This window comes from Phyllobates terribilis, unplaced genomic scaffold (genome assembly GCF_046119375.1).
Source record: "Phyllobates terribilis strain yellow unplaced genomic scaffold, ASM4611937v1 Scaffold_1__5_contigs__length_1240528914, whole genome shotgun sequence".
Lineage (NCBI taxonomy): Eukaryota > Metazoa > Chordata > Amphibia > Anura > Dendrobatidae > Phyllobates > Phyllobates terribilis.
This window is the reverse complement of record NW_027362761.1, coordinates 726985826-727008591: the sequence shown is the minus strand read 5'-3', so window position 1 is coordinate 727008591 and position 22766 is coordinate 726985826. Positions and strand designations below refer to the sequence as shown.

Here is a 22766-nt window from a genome sequence, read left to right as displayed (position 1 = left end):
TAGTTGTTATTGGTTGTAACCATGGATACCTAAGCTACTGCAATGATATACATGGGATAAGCAACACAGTAAATCAGGCGAACTATACTACATTTCTAATTGGAGGTATTTGCTAATATTATTATTATTATTACACCTACTACATATTGGGATAGGATCTTAGAGATGGGTATGTCCCTTTTAACCAAGCTGATCCGGACCATCCACAAAGCCCACTCCCATCTAATGGGTCTATATGGTGGGGGTGAGGGAGATACAGACACTCCTTTTCACTTCCTAAGGGAAAGTGGCATGTTTCATGAAGATGCGAAAAGACACCCAAGTGACAGAGAGTGGTTAGTTATGCAACCAGCTTTAGAGAAGTCTCTAACATGCCGTTGCAGTTAATTTCTTTTTCTTTTTAAAAGCACCATTTTGAAAAAATAGTTCTATCCATTAATTAAAGCTTGTGGTGACACTTGTGTATACTGTTGTCTCCACGTAATGCTGGACATTCAGAGACGTTGTGCATACTCCAAATTACATTGTAAAATCCAAGTACTTAGAAGGAGAGAAAGCCACGCTGACATTACGTCATTGGTCACTCTATATAGGCATTTACTGGACATGCATTGTAGCAATAGAATTGGCTCCGCTTATCTCTACATAAGTGCTGGCATTAGCATAAATACATCTCATTGGCTAAAGTTAATATCCTCTACACCCACCTTTAAGGGTCTAGGTGTGGTACTCACGTCTGTAGACAAAGGAATGCACGTGACTCCTAATCTAAACATAGTCAGACTCCATTTTGCAAAGCAGGGAGATGCACATAGAATAACCAAAATGGAGTCAAGCTATGTAAATCCTGCTCTCACAATACAATGGCTATGTTTCCGTTCACACCTTGTTCTATTTATTATGCTCTGTAATATGGTGCCATATAGTACTGGGCATGCTACCGTACAACGCTCCACTGGATACCGTATGTTTGCAGCTATTCATCTCTAGAAGACAATAACTAATGATCGTTGACCAGTGTACAATAGCGTGGTTCTTTGATCAGAATACAAATATATCATTTAAATGTATTAACTCTGCTGGATTTTTTATTTTTTTTGCAAACCTTTAAACCTGTCTTATTTTGGCAGAGTATTGATGAAGTTGGCAAAAGTGATCTTGGCCGTAAAATCCGTGAGGGAGTTGAAGAGGCAGCAAAAACAGCCAAACATTCAGCCGAGTCGGTGAGCAAAGGAGGGGAAAAACTTGGCAAAACAGCGGCTTTCAAGGTCATCACTCAGGTAACGTTGCAATCTCATCAGGTCCCTTTGGCATATATTACTTTAGTTATGTATTTTGGAGTTATAGAAGACCCATTCCCAATGGCTCATATCTCGTCACATCATGATACTATCTCAGTGAGCTATAGTACTTGTCAGGAGCTACAAAGCTAATTGGCACACAATTATTTACATGGAAGTGGTTTTTAAATTTAAAAAAAACAAAAAAAGCACGTTTTTAATCTTGTCATTTTTCTAAAAGTAATTTTTTGAAGAAAAAAAATTTAAGTCTTGTGACTTTTCTCCCCAAATCACCCAAACGTACTCTACTTTTAACAATTTTGAAGAGTGACAAATATATTGATCTGCCTGGATTCATAGTTTAATTTTACATTTTTGTGCTTTTACTTTTTCCATCCCTTATAACAAGAGCCATAACTTTGTAATTTTTCCATTGACATGGGCGTATGATTGTTTATTGAATAAGCAAACATTAATTTTACTGTATAATGTACTGGAAAGTGTGAAAAATTCCAAGTAAGCTGAAAATGCAAGAAAAATGCAATTCCGACATTATTTTTTTCGGGTTAGTTGTTACATGATTGTCCATGTCAGTACAATTACAGTAATACCAAACTTGTCTAGTTTTGTGCATTATTTTAGTGGTGAAAAAAAAAATCTGAAATTTGTGGGGGAGGAGGGGAGTAGAAAAGAATTTTTACTATTTTTCTTATTTTCTGGGACCCATACTTTTATTTTTCCGTCAATTGAGCTGTGTGAGGCCTTGCTTATTGTGTCCTGAGATGACATTTTTATTGTTACTATTTTTGGGTCCATATGACATTTTGATCTCTCTTTATTACATCTTTTTGGGGAAATACATTGATAAAAAATGACAATTCTGGTGTTCCCTTTTTTGTTTTTCTTTTCGACTTTTAATGTACGGTTTGAAAAATATACCGTATTTTTCGGACCATAAGACGCACCGGACCATAAGACGCACCTAGGTTTTAGAGGAGGAAAATAAAAAAAATAAAAATTTAAGCAGAAAATGTGGTCATAATGCACTTTTAAGGGGGAGGGGGTCTTCTGCTGACACTGGTATAGGGGTAATGTCCCCCAATTCTGACAATATCCCCCATCCTGGTATATATGCTGCCCCCCTTCCTTTTATATGTGGTCCCCATCCCCATCCTGGTACCTGGCATCCCTCCATCTTGGTATTCATGGCACCCCTCATCCTTATCCTGGTATGCATGGCACCCCTCATACCTATCCTGGTATGCATGGCATCCCTAATCCCTGTCCTGGTATGCATGGCACCCATCTTCCCTGTCCTGGTATGCATGGCACCCCTCATCCCTGTCCTGGTATGCATGGCACCCCTCATCCCTGTCCTGGTATGCATGGCACCCCTCATCCCTGGCCTAGTATGCATGGTCCCCCTAATCCCCATCAGGCTGCACATTAAAAAAAATAAACACTCCTACTCACCTTTCTTCTCTCCTCCAGCTCTGCGACCGGTCTGCCTGCACTGATCTCTCCATGTGAGCCGCGCATGACGTCACTAGTGGCAAAATCATGGCTGAGGTTCACAGTAGGATTTGCATGGTAGCCTTCCGCACACGCCGTTAACTCATCGGTTAACCGCGATCACGTCGCAGGGTCCGATGGGAGCCGTTACATGCACGTTTCTGCAATGTCATTTAAATGCCTCTGTCAATTTGACAGCGGCATTTAAATGGTAACACAACTTTCATCTGCCTGTATTATTAATTATTATAGCGCCATTTATTCCATGGCACTTTACATGTGAGAAAGGAGTATACATAGCGAAAACAATTACAGTAATCTTAAACAAAACCTGACGGCGACTGGTACAGGAGGAGAGAGGACCCTGCCCGCGAGGGCTCACAGTCTACAAGGGATGAGTTAGGATACAGTAGGTGAGTGTAGAGCTGGTCGTGCAGCTCTATGATAGAGCGGTGGTTACTGCAGGCTGTACGCTTGTCGGAAGAGGTAGGTCTTCAGGTTCCTTTTGAAGGTTTCCACGGTAGGAGAGTGTCTGATATGTTGGGATAGGGGGGATGCACGGGAGAAATCTTGTATGCGATTGTGGGAAGAGGAGATAAGAGGGGAGTAGAGAAGGAGATCTTGTGAGGATCAGAGGTTGCGTGTAGGAATGTACCGGGAGACTAGGTCAGAGATATATGGAGGAGACAGGTTGTGAATGGCTTTGTATGCCATGGTTAGGGATTTGAACTGGAGTCTCTGTGTAATTGGGAGCCAGTGAAGAGATTGACAGAGAGGAGAGGCCGGGGAACAGCGGGGTAACAGGTGGATTAGTCAGGCAGCAGAGTTTAGGATAGATGGGAAGGGTACGAGAGTGTTAGAAGGGAGGCTACAGAGCAGGAGGTTGCAGTAGTCGAGACGGGAGATGATGAGGGCGTGCACTAGTGTTTTTGCAGAGTCTTTGCTGAGGAATGCACGGATCCGGGAGATATTGTTGAATTAGAGTCGGCAGGAAGTGGAAAGGGCTTGGATATGTGGTTTGAAGGAGAGGTCAGAGTCCAGGGTTACCCCAAGGCAGCAAGCTTGCGGGACTGGGGAGAGTAGACAGCCATTGACGTTGATACATAGGTCAGTTGGGGGGTTGAGTGAGATGGTGGAAAGATGATGAATTCTGTTTTATCCATGTTAAGTTTTAGAAATCTAGTAGAGAAGAAGGATGAGATGGCGGACAGACATAGTGGGATTTTGGGTAGTAGGGAGGCGATATCGGGTCCAGAGAGGTAGATCTGTGTGTCATCGGCATAGAGGTGTGATACTGAAAGCCATGAGACTCTATGAGCTGTCCCAGGCCTAAGGTGTAGATGGAGAAGAGCAGGGGTCCTAGAACTGAACCTTGGAGAACACTGACAGATAGGGGGCGAGATGAGGAGCTGGTGTGTGAGTGGGAGACACTGAATGTCCGGTCTGTTAGGTATGAGGAGATCCAGGATGGGGCCAAGTCTGTGATGCCGAGAGATGAGAGAGTCTGTAGTAAGAGGGAATGGTCCACTGTGTCAAAGGCAGATGACAGGCCTGGGAGGAAGAGAACAGAATAGTGCCGCTTGGATTTGGCACTTAGTATGTCGTTGGTGACTTTAGTCAGTGCAGTCGGAAACCAGATTGTAGGAGGTCGAAGAGGAAGCAGTAGGAGAGGTGGGAGGACAGTTCAGAATGGACGTGTTGTTCGAGTAGTTTTGAGGCATAGGGGAGAAGTGATATGGGGCGTTAGCTAGTCAGAGAGGAAGGGTCAAGGGAGGGCTTTTTGAGGATGGGTGTGATTGAGGCATGTTTAAAGCATGAGGGGAAGACACCAGTTGTTAGTGACAGGTTGAAAAGGTGGGTTAGGGTTGGGATGAAGATAGTGGTAAGGTTTGGTATGAGGTGAGACGGAATTGGGTCAAGTTTACAGGTGGCGAAGTGTGATTTGGAGAGTAAAGAGGAAAGTTGTTCTTCCTTAATGGTGGAGGAGGGTTGAGTGGATATGAGGAGGGGCTGTGGAGACTTTTTGTCTGATGGTGTCAATCTTCTGCTTGAAGAATGAGGCAAAGTCTTTGGCTGAAGTAAGAGGAGAGAGAGGGATCACTGGGGGACGCAGGAGAGAATTGAAGGTGTTGAATAGCTGTTTGGGGGTTGCGAGACTGGGAGGATATGAGAGATGAGAAGTATGTTTGTTTTGCTGCAGTGAGTGTGCACTTGAAGGTAGTGATGGACTGTTTGAATGCGATGAAGTGCTCATTGGTGTGGGACCTTTTCCATCTACGCTCAGCGACCCTGGAGGCCCGTTGCAGTTCTTTAGTTAGGCTGGTGTGCTAGGGTTGCCTATTGATTGTGCAAGCTTTGGTATGTGTGAGGGGGGCTACCGAATCGAGAGCTGCAGCTGTTGTGGTGTTGTATAAAGTGGCAGCAACGTCTGCATCATGAAAGGAACTAATGTCTGTAAGAGGGAGAAAGGATTCAGAGAGTGAGTGTAGGTCAAGGTGTTTGAGATTTCTGCGTGGGTGTGCAAGTTGGTGGATTGGGGATTGTTGCCCTGGAGAGGAGAGGGTAGAGAATGTAAGTAGGTTGTGGTCAGAAATGAGGATAGTGGGGATGTCAGTGGAAAGGAAATTAAGTAGCCAGGTGGTGAAGTGGTCAAAGAAGGTGGTGGCTGACCCTGGGGGACGGTAAATTGCAGCCAGTTGGAGGTTGTATGAAGCAGGATCAGCTCCTGAGCCAACTGTGCACTTTGCTTAGTGACCTGTGATGAAAATGTACGTCCTAGGCTGTTAACCAGTGAAGCCAAATGTATTAAACAGAGTAAAAAAATGGAATGTGGTACAAATTGCCAACTGGATTGGCCAAGTCAGCTGTATTGTTCTCTGGATAGGCCTGGAGGACTCCTGTGTCCTGTATGAGGGAGCCACTGCCAGACAATTCTGGCAGTGGCTCCTCACCTGAGAAGGGTTGGCCAAGGGATCGACTACACTAGCAGATAATCACTTAAATGATGAACGATGCCATCATAACTCAACGAACAGCAAACCATGTCAGACAAGAGATTATATAGGACGAGAATCAGGAATGAAATAGTACATGATCGTAACATTGAACATTGTCCTCTATGGTCACAAAGACATAATCCGTAGTATAGGTCAGTTCAGCATTCAAATTTTATGTGATGCTAATTACTTTGAATACATGAACTCGTGAAGTATTGTACAAACCTTTTCCATTAATACTGTGGAAAGAATATTCAAATTAACAAAGCTAATTTTTCCCCCGCTAATTACGAATATGTACTCTCTGCATCTGTGAATGTATTCCAACTACTTCTGAACTTGCAACTTACGCCTTGCAACACGGTCAACCCTATTTAGGGCTTGAATTTCCATTCCTCCTTATTGTTGGCCTAATCGCTGAACAAGCAAACGATCTCCATTTATATTTATATTACACAATTTTCAAAAATTGAACGAGAATTTTTTCACTCTCTTTAAAGTGCACCTGTCAGCAGGATTGTGTAAACTAAACCACATACACTGTCACGTGGGCGACATTACACTGATTTGATATGATACCTTTGTTGATGAAATCCGTCTAGTGGTTCTTGTATAATCTTTATATTCATTTCTGAGATAATGATATGCTCGTGCTCTGGGGCGGGCATTTGGGGAGCGGCTTTATCTTGGTGCTCTGCTTCTGTATTCATCTGTCTGCTTTCTGACAGGTCACTGTGTGCTCAGTGACTGCCTCCTATTTTAAATAATGCATATGCAATTGAGTATATGAAATTCTGACACCTACATGCATCAAAATGGCACCTCCGCCTGTGCAGTAGCGTCTCTCATTTGCTGATAGATGCTACTGCGCACGCGCGGGTGCCATATTGCTGCAGGCAATTTTTTTATTCTCCAGCAATATGGCTCCGCCGGCCACGCTTGCGCAGTAGCATCTATCGGCAAATGAGAGACGCTACTGCGCGGGCGGAGACGCCATTTTGATGCATGTAGATGTCAGAATTTCATATACCCAATTGCATATGCATTATTTAAAATTGGAGGCAGTCACTGAACGCACAGTGACCTGTCAGAAAGCAGACAGATGAATACAGAAGCAGAGCACCAAGATAAAGCCGCTCCCCAAATACCCGCCCCAGAGCACGAGCATATCATTATCTCAGAAATGAATATTAAGATTATACAAGAACCACTAGACTGATATCATCAACAAAGGTATCATATCAAATCAGTGTAATGTCGCCCACCTGACAATGTATACTACCGTTCAAAAGTTTGGGGTCATTTAGAAATTTCATTATTTTTGAAAGAAAAGCACTTTTTTTTTTTTTAATGAAGCTAACCTTAAATGAATCAGAAATACACTCTATACATTGTTAATGTGGTAAATGACTATTCTAGTTGTAAATGTCTTGTTTTTATTGCAATATCTACATAGGTGTATAGAGGCCCATTTCCAACAACCATCACTCCAGTGTTTTAATGGTACATTATGTTTGCTAACTGTGTAAGAAGGCTAATGGATGTTTAGAAAACCCTAGAAAACTCTTGCACAAGTATCTTGGCCCAGCTGAAAATGGTTTGGCTGATTTGAGAAGCTATAAAATTGACCTTCCTTTGAGCTAATTGAGAATCTGGAGCATTACATTTGTTTGTTCTATGAAACTCTCAAAATGGCCAGAAAAAGAGAACTTTCATGTGAAACTCGACAGTCTGTTCTTGTTCTTAGAATTGAAGGCTATTCCATGCGAGAAATTGCCGAGAAACTGAAGATTTCCTACAATGGTGTGTACTACTCCCTTCAGAGGAGAGCACAAACAGGCTGTAACCAGAGTAGAAAGAGAAGTGGGAGGCCCCGCTGCACAACTGAGCAACAAGACAAGTACATTAGAGTCTCTAGTTTGAGAAATCGACGCCTTACAGCTCCTCAGCTGGCAGCTTCATTAAATAGTACACGCAAAACGCCAGTGTCAACGTCTACAGTGAAGAGGCGACTCCGGGATGCTGGCCTTCAGGGCAAAGTGGCAAAGAAAAAGCCATGTCTGAGACTAGCTAATAAAAGGAAAAGATTAATATGGGCAAAAGAACACAGACATTGGACAGAGGAAGATTGAAAAAAGTTTTATGGACAGATGAATCAAAGTTTGAGGTGTTTGGATCACACAGAAGAACATTTGTGAGACGTGGAACAACTGAAAAGATGCTGGAAGAGTGCCTGCCGCCATCTGTCAAGCATGGTGGAGGTAATGTGATGGTCTGGGGTTGCTTTGGTGCTGGTAAAGTGGGAGATTTGTACAAGGTAAATGGGATTTTGAATAAGGAAGGCTATCACTCCATATTGCAACGCCATGCCATACCCTGTGGACAGCTCTTGATTGGAGCCAATTTCATACTACAACAGGACAATGACCCAAAGCACACCTCCAAATTATGCATGAACTATTTAGGGAAGAAGCAGGCAGCTGGTATTCTATCTGTAATGGAGTGGCCAGTGCAGTCACCAGATCTCAACCCCATTGAGCTGTTGTGGGAGCAGCTTGACCGTATGGTACGCAAAAAGTGCCCATCAAGCCAATCCAACTTGAGGGAGGGGCTTCAGGAAGCATGGGGTGAAATTTCTCAAGATTACCTCAGCAAATTAACAGCTAGAATGCCAAAGGTCTGCAAAGGGAGCATTCTTTGACGAAAGCAAAGTTTGAAGGAGAAAATTATTCTTTCAAATAAAAATCATTATTTCTAACCTTGTCAATGTCTGGACTATATTTTCTATTCATTTTGTAACTCATTTTATAAATAAATGTATGAGTTTTCATGAAAAACACAAAATTGTCTGGGTGACCCCAAACTTTTGAACGGTAGTGTATGTAGTATAGTTTGCACAATCCTGCTGACAGGGGCGCTTTAAGGATCTCATGCGTGATGATCGAACATTTTTGGATACGTGGTTTCGAAGCTCAGCCCATTCATACTACACAATTATCATGAACGATGGCTTGTTACTGTTAAAATCTGACACCTAGAAATCTGTATTTGTTCAGATATGTATTTCAGCTTGCCTGACCCTTTGATTCCCCTTGTAGCTTATAAGTAATCCCTGAAGAAGCTCCTGCTGAAACTGCAGAGATCGGTGAGAGTTCATCCTTGAAGTGCAATCCATTAGATAGCAACTTCAGATATCTAATTGGTTAGAGGGAGAGTGCTCCATCTTGTAGCCTATCACAATCCTGCGATCTGATCGGGGCCATTGCATTTTCAAAGCAGTGGGGGCATGACAGTGGCCCCCCTGTGTCTGCCATTTTGGTTCTTCTTTTAAACCCAGGCATAATACACTGCAATACAGAAGTATCACGGAGCTTTTATGAGCGATCAAGCTCATTTAATTCCCGGTCCAGCCTTTTTTTTCCGATCCCTTTGTTAGGGATTATGTATGTGATAGTATTAGATGTTGTTAGTTACTCACCAGTCAGCGTCTTCATGTTTTCAGCCCTGCTTCGGCACCACCTAAAGGCATTTATAAGCCAACGGATCGTGTGTGTGCTCCAGAAGTCACTTTTCTCAATACAAGGCTACGGTATTCAGAACAAGGTTAATACAGAGTTTCATTCTGAATTCCCATAGACTTCCATTGAGAAGATTCAAAATAGGGACTTCCACTACACAAAGCAACCAAAGTGTGATTTGGCAGGTCACAACTGCAGTCACGTGGTGCCGAAGCCGGGCTGAAAACTGGTGAAGACGGCTATCTACTATATAATTGTCTTATCCCGCCTGTCTGTCTGTCCTGGAAATCCCGCGTCGCTCATTGGTCCGGCAGCGGCCAATCAGCGCCGCGGGATTTCTGAAAAAAGATGGCGGCCGTTAGCGGCTCATCTGCGGGACGGAGCTCAGCGGCGATGCAGTCGGGAGATGAGCGCCGTGAGGCGCTCATCTCCCGGCCGGTAACAGCAGAAGGACCTCGACCGCCGGACCCATCTGCGGGACGGAGATGCCCGGCGCGAGGCGCTCATCTCCCGGCCGGTAGCAGCGGAAGGACCGCCGTCGTCACTGACTTCCGTGCGGAAGGAAGGACCGGGGAGCGGCGCTGCGGGTCGGGATACTTCTGCTGCGAGCGCCCGCTCATGTCCCGGGTTCTCGCTGCGGAAGTACCCGCACAGGCAGCGCCGCTCCCTGGTCCTCACCAATACGATTCGATGATTGGTCGCGGTCTTCGGACCCGACCAATCACTGATCTTACCGCAAAAGTTAAACACTACTGTGCTGGGCGCGACCAATCACCGATTTGGGCGCCAAATTTAAATAGCGTCCTCGACCAATCAGCACAGCGGTGTTTAAATGTGGAGCCAAGATCGGTGATTGGTCGCAGCCGATATTTAAATTTGGCGCCCAAATCGGTGATTGGTCGCGGGCAGCGTCCGCGACCAATCAGCACAGTAGTGTTTAACTTTTGCGGCAAGATCAGTGATTGGTCGCGGGCCAAGACCGCGACCAATCACCGATTTGTGCGGCACATTTAAATAGCGTCCGCGACCAATTGGATGTCAGCGCCGCGACCAATCACTGATCTTGCTTCAAAAGTTAAACACTACTGTGCTGATTGATCGCGGACGCTGCCCGCGACCAATCACCGATTTGGGCGCCAAATTTAAATATCGGCAGCGACCAATCACCGATCTTGGCTCCACATTTAAACACCGCTGTACTGATTGGTCGCGGACGCTATTTAAATGTGGCGCCAAAATCGGTGATTGGTCGCGCCCAGCGTCGGCAACCAATCAGCACAGTGGTGTTTAAATGTGGAGCCAAGATCGGTGATTGGTCGCGGCCGATATTTAAATTTGGCGCCCAAAGCGGTGATTGGTCGCGGACAGCGCCTGCGACCAATCAGCGATTTTTAACTCAAATGTCTGGACCTTTGTAACACCATGCGGATACTGTGGGGACATCAGCGGCTAGGGTGTCAAGGGAGGACCGGGGAGCGGCGCTGCGGGTCGGGACACTTCTGCTGCGAGCAGTCGCTCATCTCCCGGCTTCTCGCAGCGGAAGTAGCCGCACAGGCGGCGGTGCTTCCCGGTCCTCACTAATACGATTCCGCTCCCCGGTCCTCACCAATATGATTCGCTGATTGGTCGCGCTCTCCGCACGCGACCAATCAGTGATCTTGGCGCTAAAGTTAAACACCGCTCTGCTCATTGTTCGCGGCCGCTGCCCGCGACCAATCACCGATTTCGGCGCCAAATTTAAATAGCGGCCGCGACCAATCACCGATCTTGCCGCCACATTTAAACACTGCTGTGCTGATTGGTCGCGGACGCCAGACGCGACCAATCAGCGAGCTTGGCGCCAAATTTAAACAATTCTCTGCTGATTGGTCGCGGATGCCGGCCGCGACTAATCAGCATTATTGGCGCCAAATTTAAACCCCGCTCTGCTGATCGGTTGCCGGCCGCGACTAATCAGCATTTTTAGCGCCAAATTGCCGGCCGCGACTAATCAGCATTATTGGCGCCAAATTTAAACCCCGCTCTGCTGATCGGTTGCCGGCCGCGACTAATCAGCATTTTTAGCGCCAAATTGCCGGCCGCGACTAATCAGCATTATTGCCGCCAAATTTAAACACCGCTCTGCTGAATGGTCGCGGCCGTGACCAATCACCATTATTGGCGCCAAATTTAAACACCGCTTTGCTGATTGGTCGCGACCGCCGGCCGCAACCAATCAGCATTATTGGCGCAAAATTTAAACCCCGCTCTGCTGATTGGTCCCGGACAGCGAACGTGACCAATCAGCATTATTGGCGCAAAATTTAAACCCCGCTCTGCTGATTAGTCACGACCGCCGGCCGTGACCAATCAGCGATATAGTCGCCAAATTTCAACACCGCTTTGCTGATTGGTCGCGGTTTCCAGCCGTGACCAATCAGCGATTTTGGCGCCAAATTTAAACACCGCTCTGCTGATTGCGCCCGGTCTGTCGCATACATATTCTAGAATACCCGATGTGTTAGAATCGGGCCACCATCTAGTTGGTGAATATGTCACTACATTCATTACACTCGCCTACATGATGCCTAACAAAGGGATATAAAAAGAAATAATAAACTCTGGAGTGGTGCTTTATATGAAAGCCTGTAATTGTGACCTAAAATGTATTTTTTAATTAGTGCTTAAAAAAATAGTTAAATAAATGCACATATCTGGTTATTGTATTATTCTTACCATTATTATTATTGTACTTATAAATGAAGATTATTTAATTTGACAAATTGCCAAGAGAAGATTCTTTGTAAGACTGATAACACACACATGCGAGCGCAGTTTCCATTTTAATCTGTCTATCCATCATTTTTAATTGTATGCTATATGCTCGGGCATTTTCTTTGATTAAAATATAGGTAATTTAATTGCACAAAACAAAGTGATTGATTGGAAAAAAATAAGAAATATATGCAGGTTGATACCTGTAAAGTTCTTACTTGTACTCCTTCTGAATTGCTTCTCTCCATTTCTTATAGGGTGTAGAAACTGTGAAGAAGGAGATTGATGAAAGTATCTTAGCCCAAACTGGGCCATATCGGCCACCATCTCGGTTGAGGAAGAGGAGTGAATTTTCAGGAGAGAAAATGAGTGCAGAAAAGATATTTGAACCTAACGAGTGAGTAATGTAGTGTACATCTGCAGATAGCTCAGCAATTAGTGCTTTTAGGATATGTTCCTACATGTGGAATTTCCACGGCATAAAAACTGCACAATTGTTATTTAATGTCTTTTAGAAGTCAGTATTAACAGGTTACTCTTTAACCAAAAATAAAGAAAATGTAAAAAAAAAACCTTGCAATGAAATCCACAGCAGTAATTACTAGTGTGGATTTGGATGCTGAAAATGTGTAGGTTTTATACTTCCACCCTACGCATTGCAAACACTGACATTCGCAGCAGAAATTGATAAGCCGCGGGTTTTATATTCACTATGCAGGTCTATTTCTGGGACAATTTTTTTTCCTGTAGAATAAAAATACTAAATCCTATTCACATTACTAGGACCGAAATATGCAGAGAATTTTCTGCAAGTGAACCTACAACTGAGAATCCACTACATTTACATTAAGTAATAAAATGTGTTAGAACATAAACTTCTGACGATTCAATAGCTCTTTGAAAATTAATCAGAGCGGTCACTCAAGAAGGAGAGCCCGCCCTGCTAGAAACTAGGAAGTAAGGAGACTGTAAGGAGAATGCATTGCTCTGAGCTGCTCAAGAGAAAACCCTTTAAAGGGAACCTGTCATTTAAAAAAACACTATTAACCTGCAGATATTAATCAGTGTAGCAGGAGCCACTCTAATACACTGCTGTGTGCACGGAACAGTGGAGTGAATTTGGATGAGATTGCTTCCTCCCCATTCCTCTCCCCATCTTCCTGTGCCACCCAGATCCCGCCATATTGTGATGCACTTTCAGTCGTTGTATTTCCTTTTAAATGGAACTTGTCATGTAAGAAAACACTGTTAACCTGCGGATAAGTGGTTAATCTTCAGATAATAGTGGTTTTAATCTGCCTTGTGCTCTCACTGAGAGGTGGAGTTTCAGTCACAGTTTCTTATACAGTGAGCAGCTGCTGAAACCACACCCCTGGCACTGACTGACAGCTGCCTCAGCATTAAAGTCAGCTGTCGGTCAGTGCTGGGGGTGCAGTTACAGCCGGCCCCACCCCTATGACTGAAAGCTTGAGCCTGCCAGAAGGAATAAAGTTCTTTTCCTCCCGGCAGTGAGGCTTTTATTGCGGACACCAGGCAGCTTCAAAACGCTATTATCTCCAGTCACGTGTGCGGCGCTAGTTCAGTCACAGCTCTGAGAATACAGAGTGGTGGCTGTAACTGCGCCCCCGGCACTGACTGACACTTGCTCTGCATTGGGGCCAGCTGTCAGTCACTGCTGGTGGCGCGGTTACAGCCGCCTCCGTGTCTGAAACTGGAATGCTGCCTGAGAGAATAAAGTTCATTTTCTCCCCGCAGCGTTTGGTTAAGTGCAGGCGCCAGGCAGGTTAGTAACACCCATATCTACATGTTAATAGCTTTTTTTCTGGTGACATGGATGCAGTTTCTATTACTTTCACCGTCCTGGGAAACGCTATCTACTAGTTATATATAATACTATTGTGGCTTGCGCCATGTACCCCAAGACTGTGAATGTCTTTTCAGAAATTTGAGGCAACTGAACTAGTTTATGCCTTGCATGGTTTTTGAGGGTACAACTAGTGCTTTCATGAGGATAGTTTTACTAAAATATTAGGCTTTTGTTCTTGCATTTTTCTCATGTATTTTTATATTTTGCTGATTTCATTTACTTTCATGTTTTAGGGAGATGACTGGTGTTGTTCTGCATAAAGATTCTAAATGGCATCAGCAATGGAAAGACTTTAAAGATAACAATGTAGTATTTAATAGTAAGTATACAGTGTAAAGGGCTTTTGTTTCATAAAAAGTTCATCCAATTTTACTGGGTGTCACATTACCACTTTGGCATCAAAACTGTTTTAACAAGATGGCTCCATAGTTGGGAAAATGTGTTCAAATTGCTGTCCTTTAAAGGGAATGTGTCACCTTTAAAGGGAATGTGTCACCCCCCCCTGGGCGTTATCAGACCTCTACTATGGGCATACAGGGTATAGAAAAGTAAATCTATACTTATCTGTATGGCCCATAGTAGAGGTTTGATTGCAGAGAAAAGCACTTTAATCAATTCTTTTTTCCACAGGCTTGACATCCAGGGAATGCCAAGCAATCCCCGCCTGTCTGCTTATTAGCCCCCTAAATCCCTGCCTCTCTACTTAATTAGCATACCCACCCCCCCTCCCCTGCACGTTACAGGGCCCTGTGACGTGCACTGTCCTCCCTTACTTCCGGGCATGCGCAAGGCGCCGTGCACATACATACCGGTTTCTATTGCAGGCGCTGGGGAGTCACTGTCACTTTCCAGCGCCTGCACAATAGAAACCTGCGGCACAGTGCACAGAGAGATGGGGCCGGGAGGGAACAAAGCGCGCTCTATATGAGGGAAGTGAGGGAGCACAGTTCACGTCACAGGGCCTATCACAGGGCCCTCTGCTATGGGCCATACAGATATGTATAGATTTACTTTTCTATCACCTGTATGCCCATAGTAGAGGTCTGATATCGCCCAGGGGGGTGACACATTCCCTTTAACAGCTTCCCGACCGCCCACTGTAGATAAACGTCCGCGCTGCCTGGGCTCTGTGCAGCGCGGACGTTTAAAAACGGTGGGTGGTCCCGCAGCGCTCAGGACCCCCAGGGTCTTGCAAGCGCTGCGGGAGCGGTGCAGAGCGATAGCTCTGACAGGGAACATCATCGGGACCTGATTGGATCATGTCCCAGTGATGTTAACCCTTTGCTGTCTTCTATATGGCGCGATCTATAGTGATCGCGGCATATAGAAGACAGCAGGAGGAGAGGGGTCATCCACTTACCTCTCCGACGGCCCCCTTATACCTTCCAGGACCTGACGTTGCTATGGCAGCTGGAGGTCACATGACCGCCTCCAAATCAGCCATATATGGTGTCCTGCCAGGCTCAGCCTGCTGCTGAAGCCAGGCTCAGCCTGCTGCTGAAGCCAGGCTCAGCCTGCTGCTGAAGCCAGGCAGGAGACTGACTGTGAAACAGTCAGGGAAGATCTCATGTAATGTAACACATGTCTATTACATTACATAAGATCAGTGATCAGAAAAATAAAAATTAATGTCCCATACAGGGACTAAGTAAAAATGTAAAAAAAATGTTTTTTAACTGTTAAAAAAATGACAAAATAAATAAAAATAAATAAATAAAATATTAAACCGATAAATCCGTATATTTATGCAAAAATAAAAAAAGTACACATATTTGGTATCACCGCGTCCGAAACAACCTGAGCTATAAAACTGTCACACTAATTAACTCCTTCTGTGTACACCGTAATAAAAATAAATAAAAAACGGAGCAAAAAACTATGCTTTTTCCTCATATCGCCAAACAAAAAGTGGAAAAAAATGCGATCAAAAAGCAAAATGGAAATAAAAATGGTACCGCTGAAAACGTCATCTTGTTCCGCAAAAAACAAGCCGCCATACAGCTCCATCAGCCGAAAAATAAAAAAGTTATACCTCTCAGAATAAAGCAATGCAAAAAAAATATTTTTTCTATAAAATGGTTTTATTGTGTAAAAGTGCCAAAACATAAAAAAATATACAGTAAGTGTAGTATCACTGTAAACGTACTGACCCGAAGAATAACGCTGCCTGATCACTTTCACCACACGCAGAACAGCATAAAAAAAACCTCAAAAAACAATTCCTGAATTGTTGGTTTTTGTTAATTTTACCTCCCAAAAAGCGGAATAGAAAGCGAACAAAAAATGTCACGTACCCAAAAATGGTACCAATAAAAATGTCAACTCGTCCCGCAAAAAACAAGCCGTCACATGACTCTGTCGGCCAAAATCTGGAAAAATTATAGCTCTCAAAATATGGCGATGCAAAAAAAAGCGTCTTTTAGTGTGTGACAGCTGTCAGTCATAAAAACCCGATATAAATCTGGTATCTCTGTAATCGCACCGACCCGAAGAATAAAATAATCTAATCAGTTATACCGCACGAGGAGCGGCGTAAAAAATAAATAAAACCAATTCTTCACCTGCTACTGATTTGTTTATTATCTCTCCCAAAGATCGCAGTATGGCTCGGCACACATTTATCCTGCGCTCTGCGCTGAGCACTTACACCAGAGTTTCCATGTAAATCTCTAAAATACGTGATTCAGACGGAACCCATGACGGAAGATTCCCTGTAATGAGGCAGATATAGGCACTGTGGATGCCGTCTAGCCTGGGATCTCACGGTGTCATTTGTTTTAGGCGTGCATAAAAGTGCGGTTGGCCACAGTTTTGTGCACTTCTGAAAAAAGGACACCGCTAAACAGAGGCCAGACGGAGTCCAGAGTAACTCTGCTGCCTCATTACAGTGAATGGATCCCGCAGGGGTTTCATCTGAATTACATCACTTGGAAATTTAGATGGAAACCCCGATGTAAGTGCTCAGCCTAGAGCGCCGGATAAATGTTACGTAAAATGTTCCCAATAAAAGCTTCAACTCAGTCCTCAAAAAAAGCTAGTCCCCACTCAGGTCCGTCATCTGTTAAAAATATAAGGGACTTCCAAGTTACTGGTAGCAGAAAGGCTCTGGAAAAGCGAAATGGCCCTTGCCCCCCAAAAGAAATTCAGAAAATTTTGTGCTCCCAAATCCAAATGCCTATTCTACAATAATTTGTTCTCCAATTGTCAAATAGCGCTCCGCCCCCCCCAGATCTCGCCGTATGGCTGAGCGGTACGATACAGCCACATATGGGGTATTGACACTTTTAGAAGAAATTGTGTGACACATTTCGGCACCATTTTTACCCATTGCCCTGTGTGAAAATGTAAAATCTGAGGGTAAAACATTTTTTTGTGGTAAAAATATAATTATGCTTTTTTCACTGCCCAATGGTATAAATTAAAAAATTAAAAAATACTCACTACTTCCCTAGATGAATTCCTTGAGAGGTGTAGTTTACAAAATGGGGTCACTTGTGGGGGTTTCTGCTGTTTCGGCATGTCAGCGACTCTTCAAATGTGACATGGTGTCTGCAACCTATCCCAGCCAACATAGCGCTCCTTTCTCTTCCGAACCCTGCCGTGCGCCCAAACAGTGGTTTGCCTCCACATATGGGGTATCAGCGTGTTCAGGAGAAATTGCACAACAAATTTCATGGTGCAATTTATCCTGTTACCCTTATGATAATGCAAAATTAAGGGATGAAAAAACGTTTTTGTGGGAAAAATGTGAAAATTTCTCTTTCCCCATGACGGCACCACGGAGAGAGGGGATCCGCCCTTCAAAGACAGGAAACCTACAGATAAAAAGGGCGCTACCTCTCTCCCACATCAGTTGGTTTCCTGTCCTTGACGGGACCTACAGATGAAAAATCCTGAAAAAAAAAGAAAGAAGATTTTACTTGCCAGGCCCGACCAGTCCGGCTCAGGCAGCGGGGGTTCCCTGCCTCGGCTGGTGCGGTGTCCTGAAGCGCCACAGCTGGGGTCAGCGGGCCTCTAGGGTGGCAGGGAGACGCGAAGCAAGCGCGGTCTCCTGTGGCGTCGGGCCCAGGCGGTAAGTATAGGGGTCCTGAGCCCTGGGTCAGGGCCTGGGCCTTCTGTCGCTCCCCCACGCGCGCGCGCCGGAAGTGACGCGGCCGCAGGTCCCTATGGGGGCGGCAAGTTCAAACGCGCGCGCGGGAAAGGTAATATGTAGGACACAGCGGTGCCCTAGCCAGAGGGGGGCGCTCCCCGCATCGGTGTTGGAGGGGGTGGGGGCGGTCCCCTGCATAGCTTAAATAGCCAGGGAAGCAATGGGAAAATGCTTCCTGGCATACGTTGAAACCAGCACCATCTCCATCTCCATCACCATCACCTCAGAGGAAACGCACGAAAGGAACTTCCAGCGGCCCTCCGCGTCAACATACTCAAGGTGACGGAGGAAGCAGTCGGTCCGGCAGGTCTTCACAGTGTGGCAAAGATTCCGGCATGGCATCAGCCTCGGCGAAAGACCCAGCTACCAGAGCAGGTTCCTCTTCGAATGCGGTATTCCTCTCTCTTTCGTCTGGGCGGTAAGTGATCTTCGTGAAAGTTCACTTGTAACTTGGGCCCTCCCCCCACTCTTTTTTCTTCCTAGGGAAGGAAGAGCACGGGGAAGTTTAAACACAGGGCCTGCGCACTTTGCGCAGCGGATCTACCCACCACATGGCAAAAGAGATTATGTAGCTCGTGCATCGAGCAAACCATCTGTGAGGAGACCCCTAAGTTTGCTACCGAGCTCAGATCCCTGATAAAATCGCAAGTCGAAGATACCTTTAAATCCCTCCAAAAGGGGGGGAAGAAGCATAAAAAAAACTAGGTACCTTTCCCCGGAGTCGGAGTCTAGTAAATCAGATGAGGAAGTTGCGGTATCTGAATCATCCTGTTCATCATCTGCTTCCTCATTTTCAGAGGACGGTGGTCGTAACTGTTTCCCTATAGACGGAACAGATAGCTTAATCAAAGCAGTTAGGTCCACCATGGGGTTTGTAGATCCTCATCCCAAAAAGTCCATCCAAGAGATAATGTTCAGTGGCTTAGGTCAGAAAAGAAAGAGATCCTTCCCTCATAATGATCAGGTACACGATCTGATTAAGGGAGAATGGAAGAAACCAGAGAGGAAAGGGTTGTTGGCTCCAAAAAGGAAATACACCTTTGAGGACCCTGTATTCTCTTTCTGGAATAAAGCGCCAAAAATTGGCGTGGCGATCGCAAAAGCTTCTAAAAAATATGCCCTGCCGTTTGAAGACATGGGGGTACTCAAAGACCCTATGGACAAAAAAGCGGACTCCTTTCTGAAAGGAGCCTGGGAAGCGGCAGGCGGGGGGTTAAAACCTGCAGTGGCAACCACTTGTACAGCCAGATCCTTGATGGTTTGGCTGGACCAGCTGGAATCTCAGCTAAAAGACAAGGCTTCAAGGGAGGATATTATAGGGACCGTCCCTGTGATGAAAGGCGCAGCGGCTTTTCTGGCAGACGCCTCAGCCGACTCCGTCAGACTGGCAGCCAGAGCAGGGAGTTTTTCAAATGCAGCTAGGCGGGCTCTATGGCTCAAATGCTGGCCAGGCGACCTCCAGACAAAATCCAAACTGTGCTCCATCCCGTGTGAAGGGGAATTTTTGTTCGGATCTACCCTGGATGACATCCTGGATAAAGCCGGGGATGACAAAAAACGATTTCCGGTCCTCTCCGGTTCATCATTCAGGAAGGGTTTTCGGAGCAAAAAATTCATGCGAAGGAGGCCCCCCAAAGATCAAGATAGGTGGGAAGATAGGAAACAGAGGAAGGCCAAGGGGTTTATGTTCAACAGGCCCCTTAGTGACAGCAAAAAGCCCGCCCAATGAAACGCAGCCCCAGGTGGGGGAAGACTGCTCCATTTCCTCCCAGCCTGGGAAAAGATTTCAAATGTGGGCTGGATTTTGGGCCTGATTAAAATCTGGGTTAAAACTCCAGTTCCTCTCCACTCCCCGAGAAAATTTCACAGTAACCCCCGTAAGGCCCTCAGTGGTAGAGCAGTTGGCTCTAGAACAGGAAGTCCTAGACCTAGAGGACAGAGCGGTCCTGCAGGAGGTCCCAGCTCAGGAGGCAGGCGAGGGTTTTTACTCCCCCCTATTCCTCAGGAGAAAACCGGACGGTACACTCAGGACTATCGTGAACCTGAAGAAATTAAACAAGTTCTTGAATATACAACCTTTCAAGATGGAGTCAATAAAAACTTGTGTGAAATTACTGTTTCCAGGCTGTTTCATGACGGTCTTAGACCTAAAAGACGCCTACTATCATGTCCCCATTCACAGGGACTACCAGAAATTCCTGAGGGTAGCTATACCAATAAGGGGCACTATCAGACACTTCCAGTATGCGGCTCTTCCCTTCGGGTTAGCAATAGCCCCCAGAGTCTTCACGAAAGTGGTGTCGGAAGTCATGGCTCATCTGAGGGAGAGGAACATCCTGATAGTCCCATACCTGGACGATCTACTGGTTATAGGCAACTCGTTCAGCCACTGCAAAGACCAGCTAGCAGTAGTCATGGATTCTTTGACTAGTTTGGGATGGCTTCTAAATCTAAAAAAATCCAGATTGGAGCCAGTTCAGCTACAGGAATACTTAGGTATCCTGTTAGATTCAAGGAGTCAGGAATGCTCTCTTCCGGAAGAAAAAGTCCAAAATATGATAGCCCGTGTGTCCTATGTGGGAAAGCATCTGGTTATGACACTAAGGGGAGCAATGTCCCTCCTAGGTTCTATGACTGCCTGCATCCCGGGTGTCCGCTGGGCTCAGTTGCACACCAAGGTCTTACAATGGGAGATTTTGGGGGCGGAAAAATCTCTAAGAGGGCACTTAGACGGTCGACTGACCTTATCCTCAAAAACTTTACTTTCCCTAACATGGTGGACAAAGGAAGAAAATCTAGGCAGGGGCGTCCCATGGACAATACCGACACCCCAGATTCTGACGACAGATGCAAGCCCCAGGGGGTGGGGGGCTCATCTAGACGACCGAGTGGCTCAGGGGGTCTGGGCAAAAGGGGTGGAAGGTTCTTCCTCCAACATGAAAGAACTTCTGGCGGTGAAGTATGGCCTCTTGGAATTTCTAAACGTGCTTAAAGGTCACCACGTGAGAGTGTTCTCGGACAACCGAGTAGTGGTGGCATATCTAAATCACCAGGGGGGTACCCGGTCCATCTCCCTTCTTCAGGCGTCAAGCTCCATCCTCCACGTAGCAGACAAGAATCTAGAGTCCTTATCAGCTCTGCACATAAAAGGGTCAATGAACGTCACGGCGGACTTCCTAAGCCGGACCCAGTTCAGACAGGGCGAATGGGAGCTGAACCAGCTAGTGTTCAAAAAGATCACGAGGGCTTGGGGAATCCCATGTATAGACCTATTCGCCAACTGGAAAAACAAAAAGGTGGACACATTTTGCTCGATCGACCCCAGGGGGAACCCAGTAGCACTAGACGCTTTCTTGATCCCATGGGACCACCAGCTAGTATATGCCTTTCCTCCGATTGTTCTCATTCCGGCAGTTCTGAGGAAGATCAGGGAAGACGAGGCGAATGCGATCCTGATCGCCCTCTTCTGGCCAAGAAGGCCTTGGTTTTCTTGGCTGAGGATCATGTCTGTCTCCGACCCCTGGGTCCTTCCGGAAGTTCCGGACCTGCTGTCTCAGGGTCCAGTACTCCACCCGCAGGTAACAAACCTGCACTTGACAGCTTGGAATTTGAGAGGTCACTCTTGAGGGATAAAGGGTTTTCCCCCAATCTAATCTCTACCTTGCTGCAGAGTAGAAAACCTGTAACTACTAGGCTCTACGGGAAAACTTGGAAGAAATTCCTTTCCTTTGCCGGTACGGATATAGTGGGGGAGGCCCCCGTGTTTACCATCCTGGAGTTCCTTCAGAGGGGGTTGGAGCTGGGGTTGGCCACGAGCACGTTGAAGGTTCAGGTGGCAGCTCTGGGAGCCCTGTATAACTGCAACCTGGCAAGGGATAGATGGGTCTCCAGGTTCATCAGGGCATCTCATAGATCCAGGCCCATCCCCTCCCGGAAGGCTCCCCCGTGGAATTTAAATCTTGTTCTTTCAGCCCTGACCAGAGGCCCCTTTGAACCTCTAGGGGAAGCGTCCCTAAAAATCTTGTCCCTTAAAACGTCCCTTCTGGTAGCCCTCACCTCGGCTCGCCGCATTAGTGACATCCAAGCACTATCCGCAGGACCCCCCTTTACGCAGATTCTAGACGACCGAGTGACACTTAGGACCGACCCTGCGTACCTTCCTAAGGCGGGATCCCTTTTTCACAGGTCACAGGAGGTCACTCTCCCTTCCTTCTGCGCAGCCCCAAAAAACAAGGGGGAAGAGACCCTTCACACCTTGGACGTCAGGAGGTGCATTATGCAATATTTAGAGGCCACACGGGAGTGTAGGAAGGACAGGGCTCTTTTTGTGTGCTTCCAGGGATCTCTGAAGGGACAGAAAGCTTCCAAAGGAACCTTGGCAAGGTGGATAAGGGAAGCCATTTCCCTGGCTTATTCCTCAAGCTTGGAAACAGCGCCAGTGGGCCTAAGGGCTCACTCGACGAGGGCAGTGGCAGCCTCCTGGGCGGAGAAGGCCGGAGCTTCAATCGAACAGATATGTAGAGCAGCGACCTGGTCTTCTCCCTCCACGTTCTTTAAACACTACCGGCTGGATCTAACATCGTCTTCAGATCTTACCTTTGGCAGAAGGGTTCTGGAAGCGGTGGTCCCTCCCTAATCTTTACTGCTCTGCAATCTCTCCGTGGTGCCATCATGGGGAAAGAGAAAGAG

General features: G+C 46.0%; 1 protein-coding gene across 2 annotated transcripts in view; it reads left to right on the top strand.

The window, feature by feature from the left end:
- TIMM44 (translocase of inner mitochondrial membrane 44) overlaps positions 1–22766 on the top strand; it is an 81547-nt gene that overhangs the window by 36341 nt on the left and 22440 nt on the right. For both annotated transcript variants that reach the window (XM_073686358.1, XM_073686359.1), the window contains exons 5-7: positions 1131–1280; positions 12318–12457; positions 14161–14246. In XM_073686358.1, coding sequence (XP_073542459.1) covers positions 1131–1280; positions 12318–12457; positions 14161–14246 — 376 coding nt within the window. The remainder of the gene's footprint in view (positions 1–1130; positions 1281–12317; positions 12458–14160; positions 14247–22766) is intronic.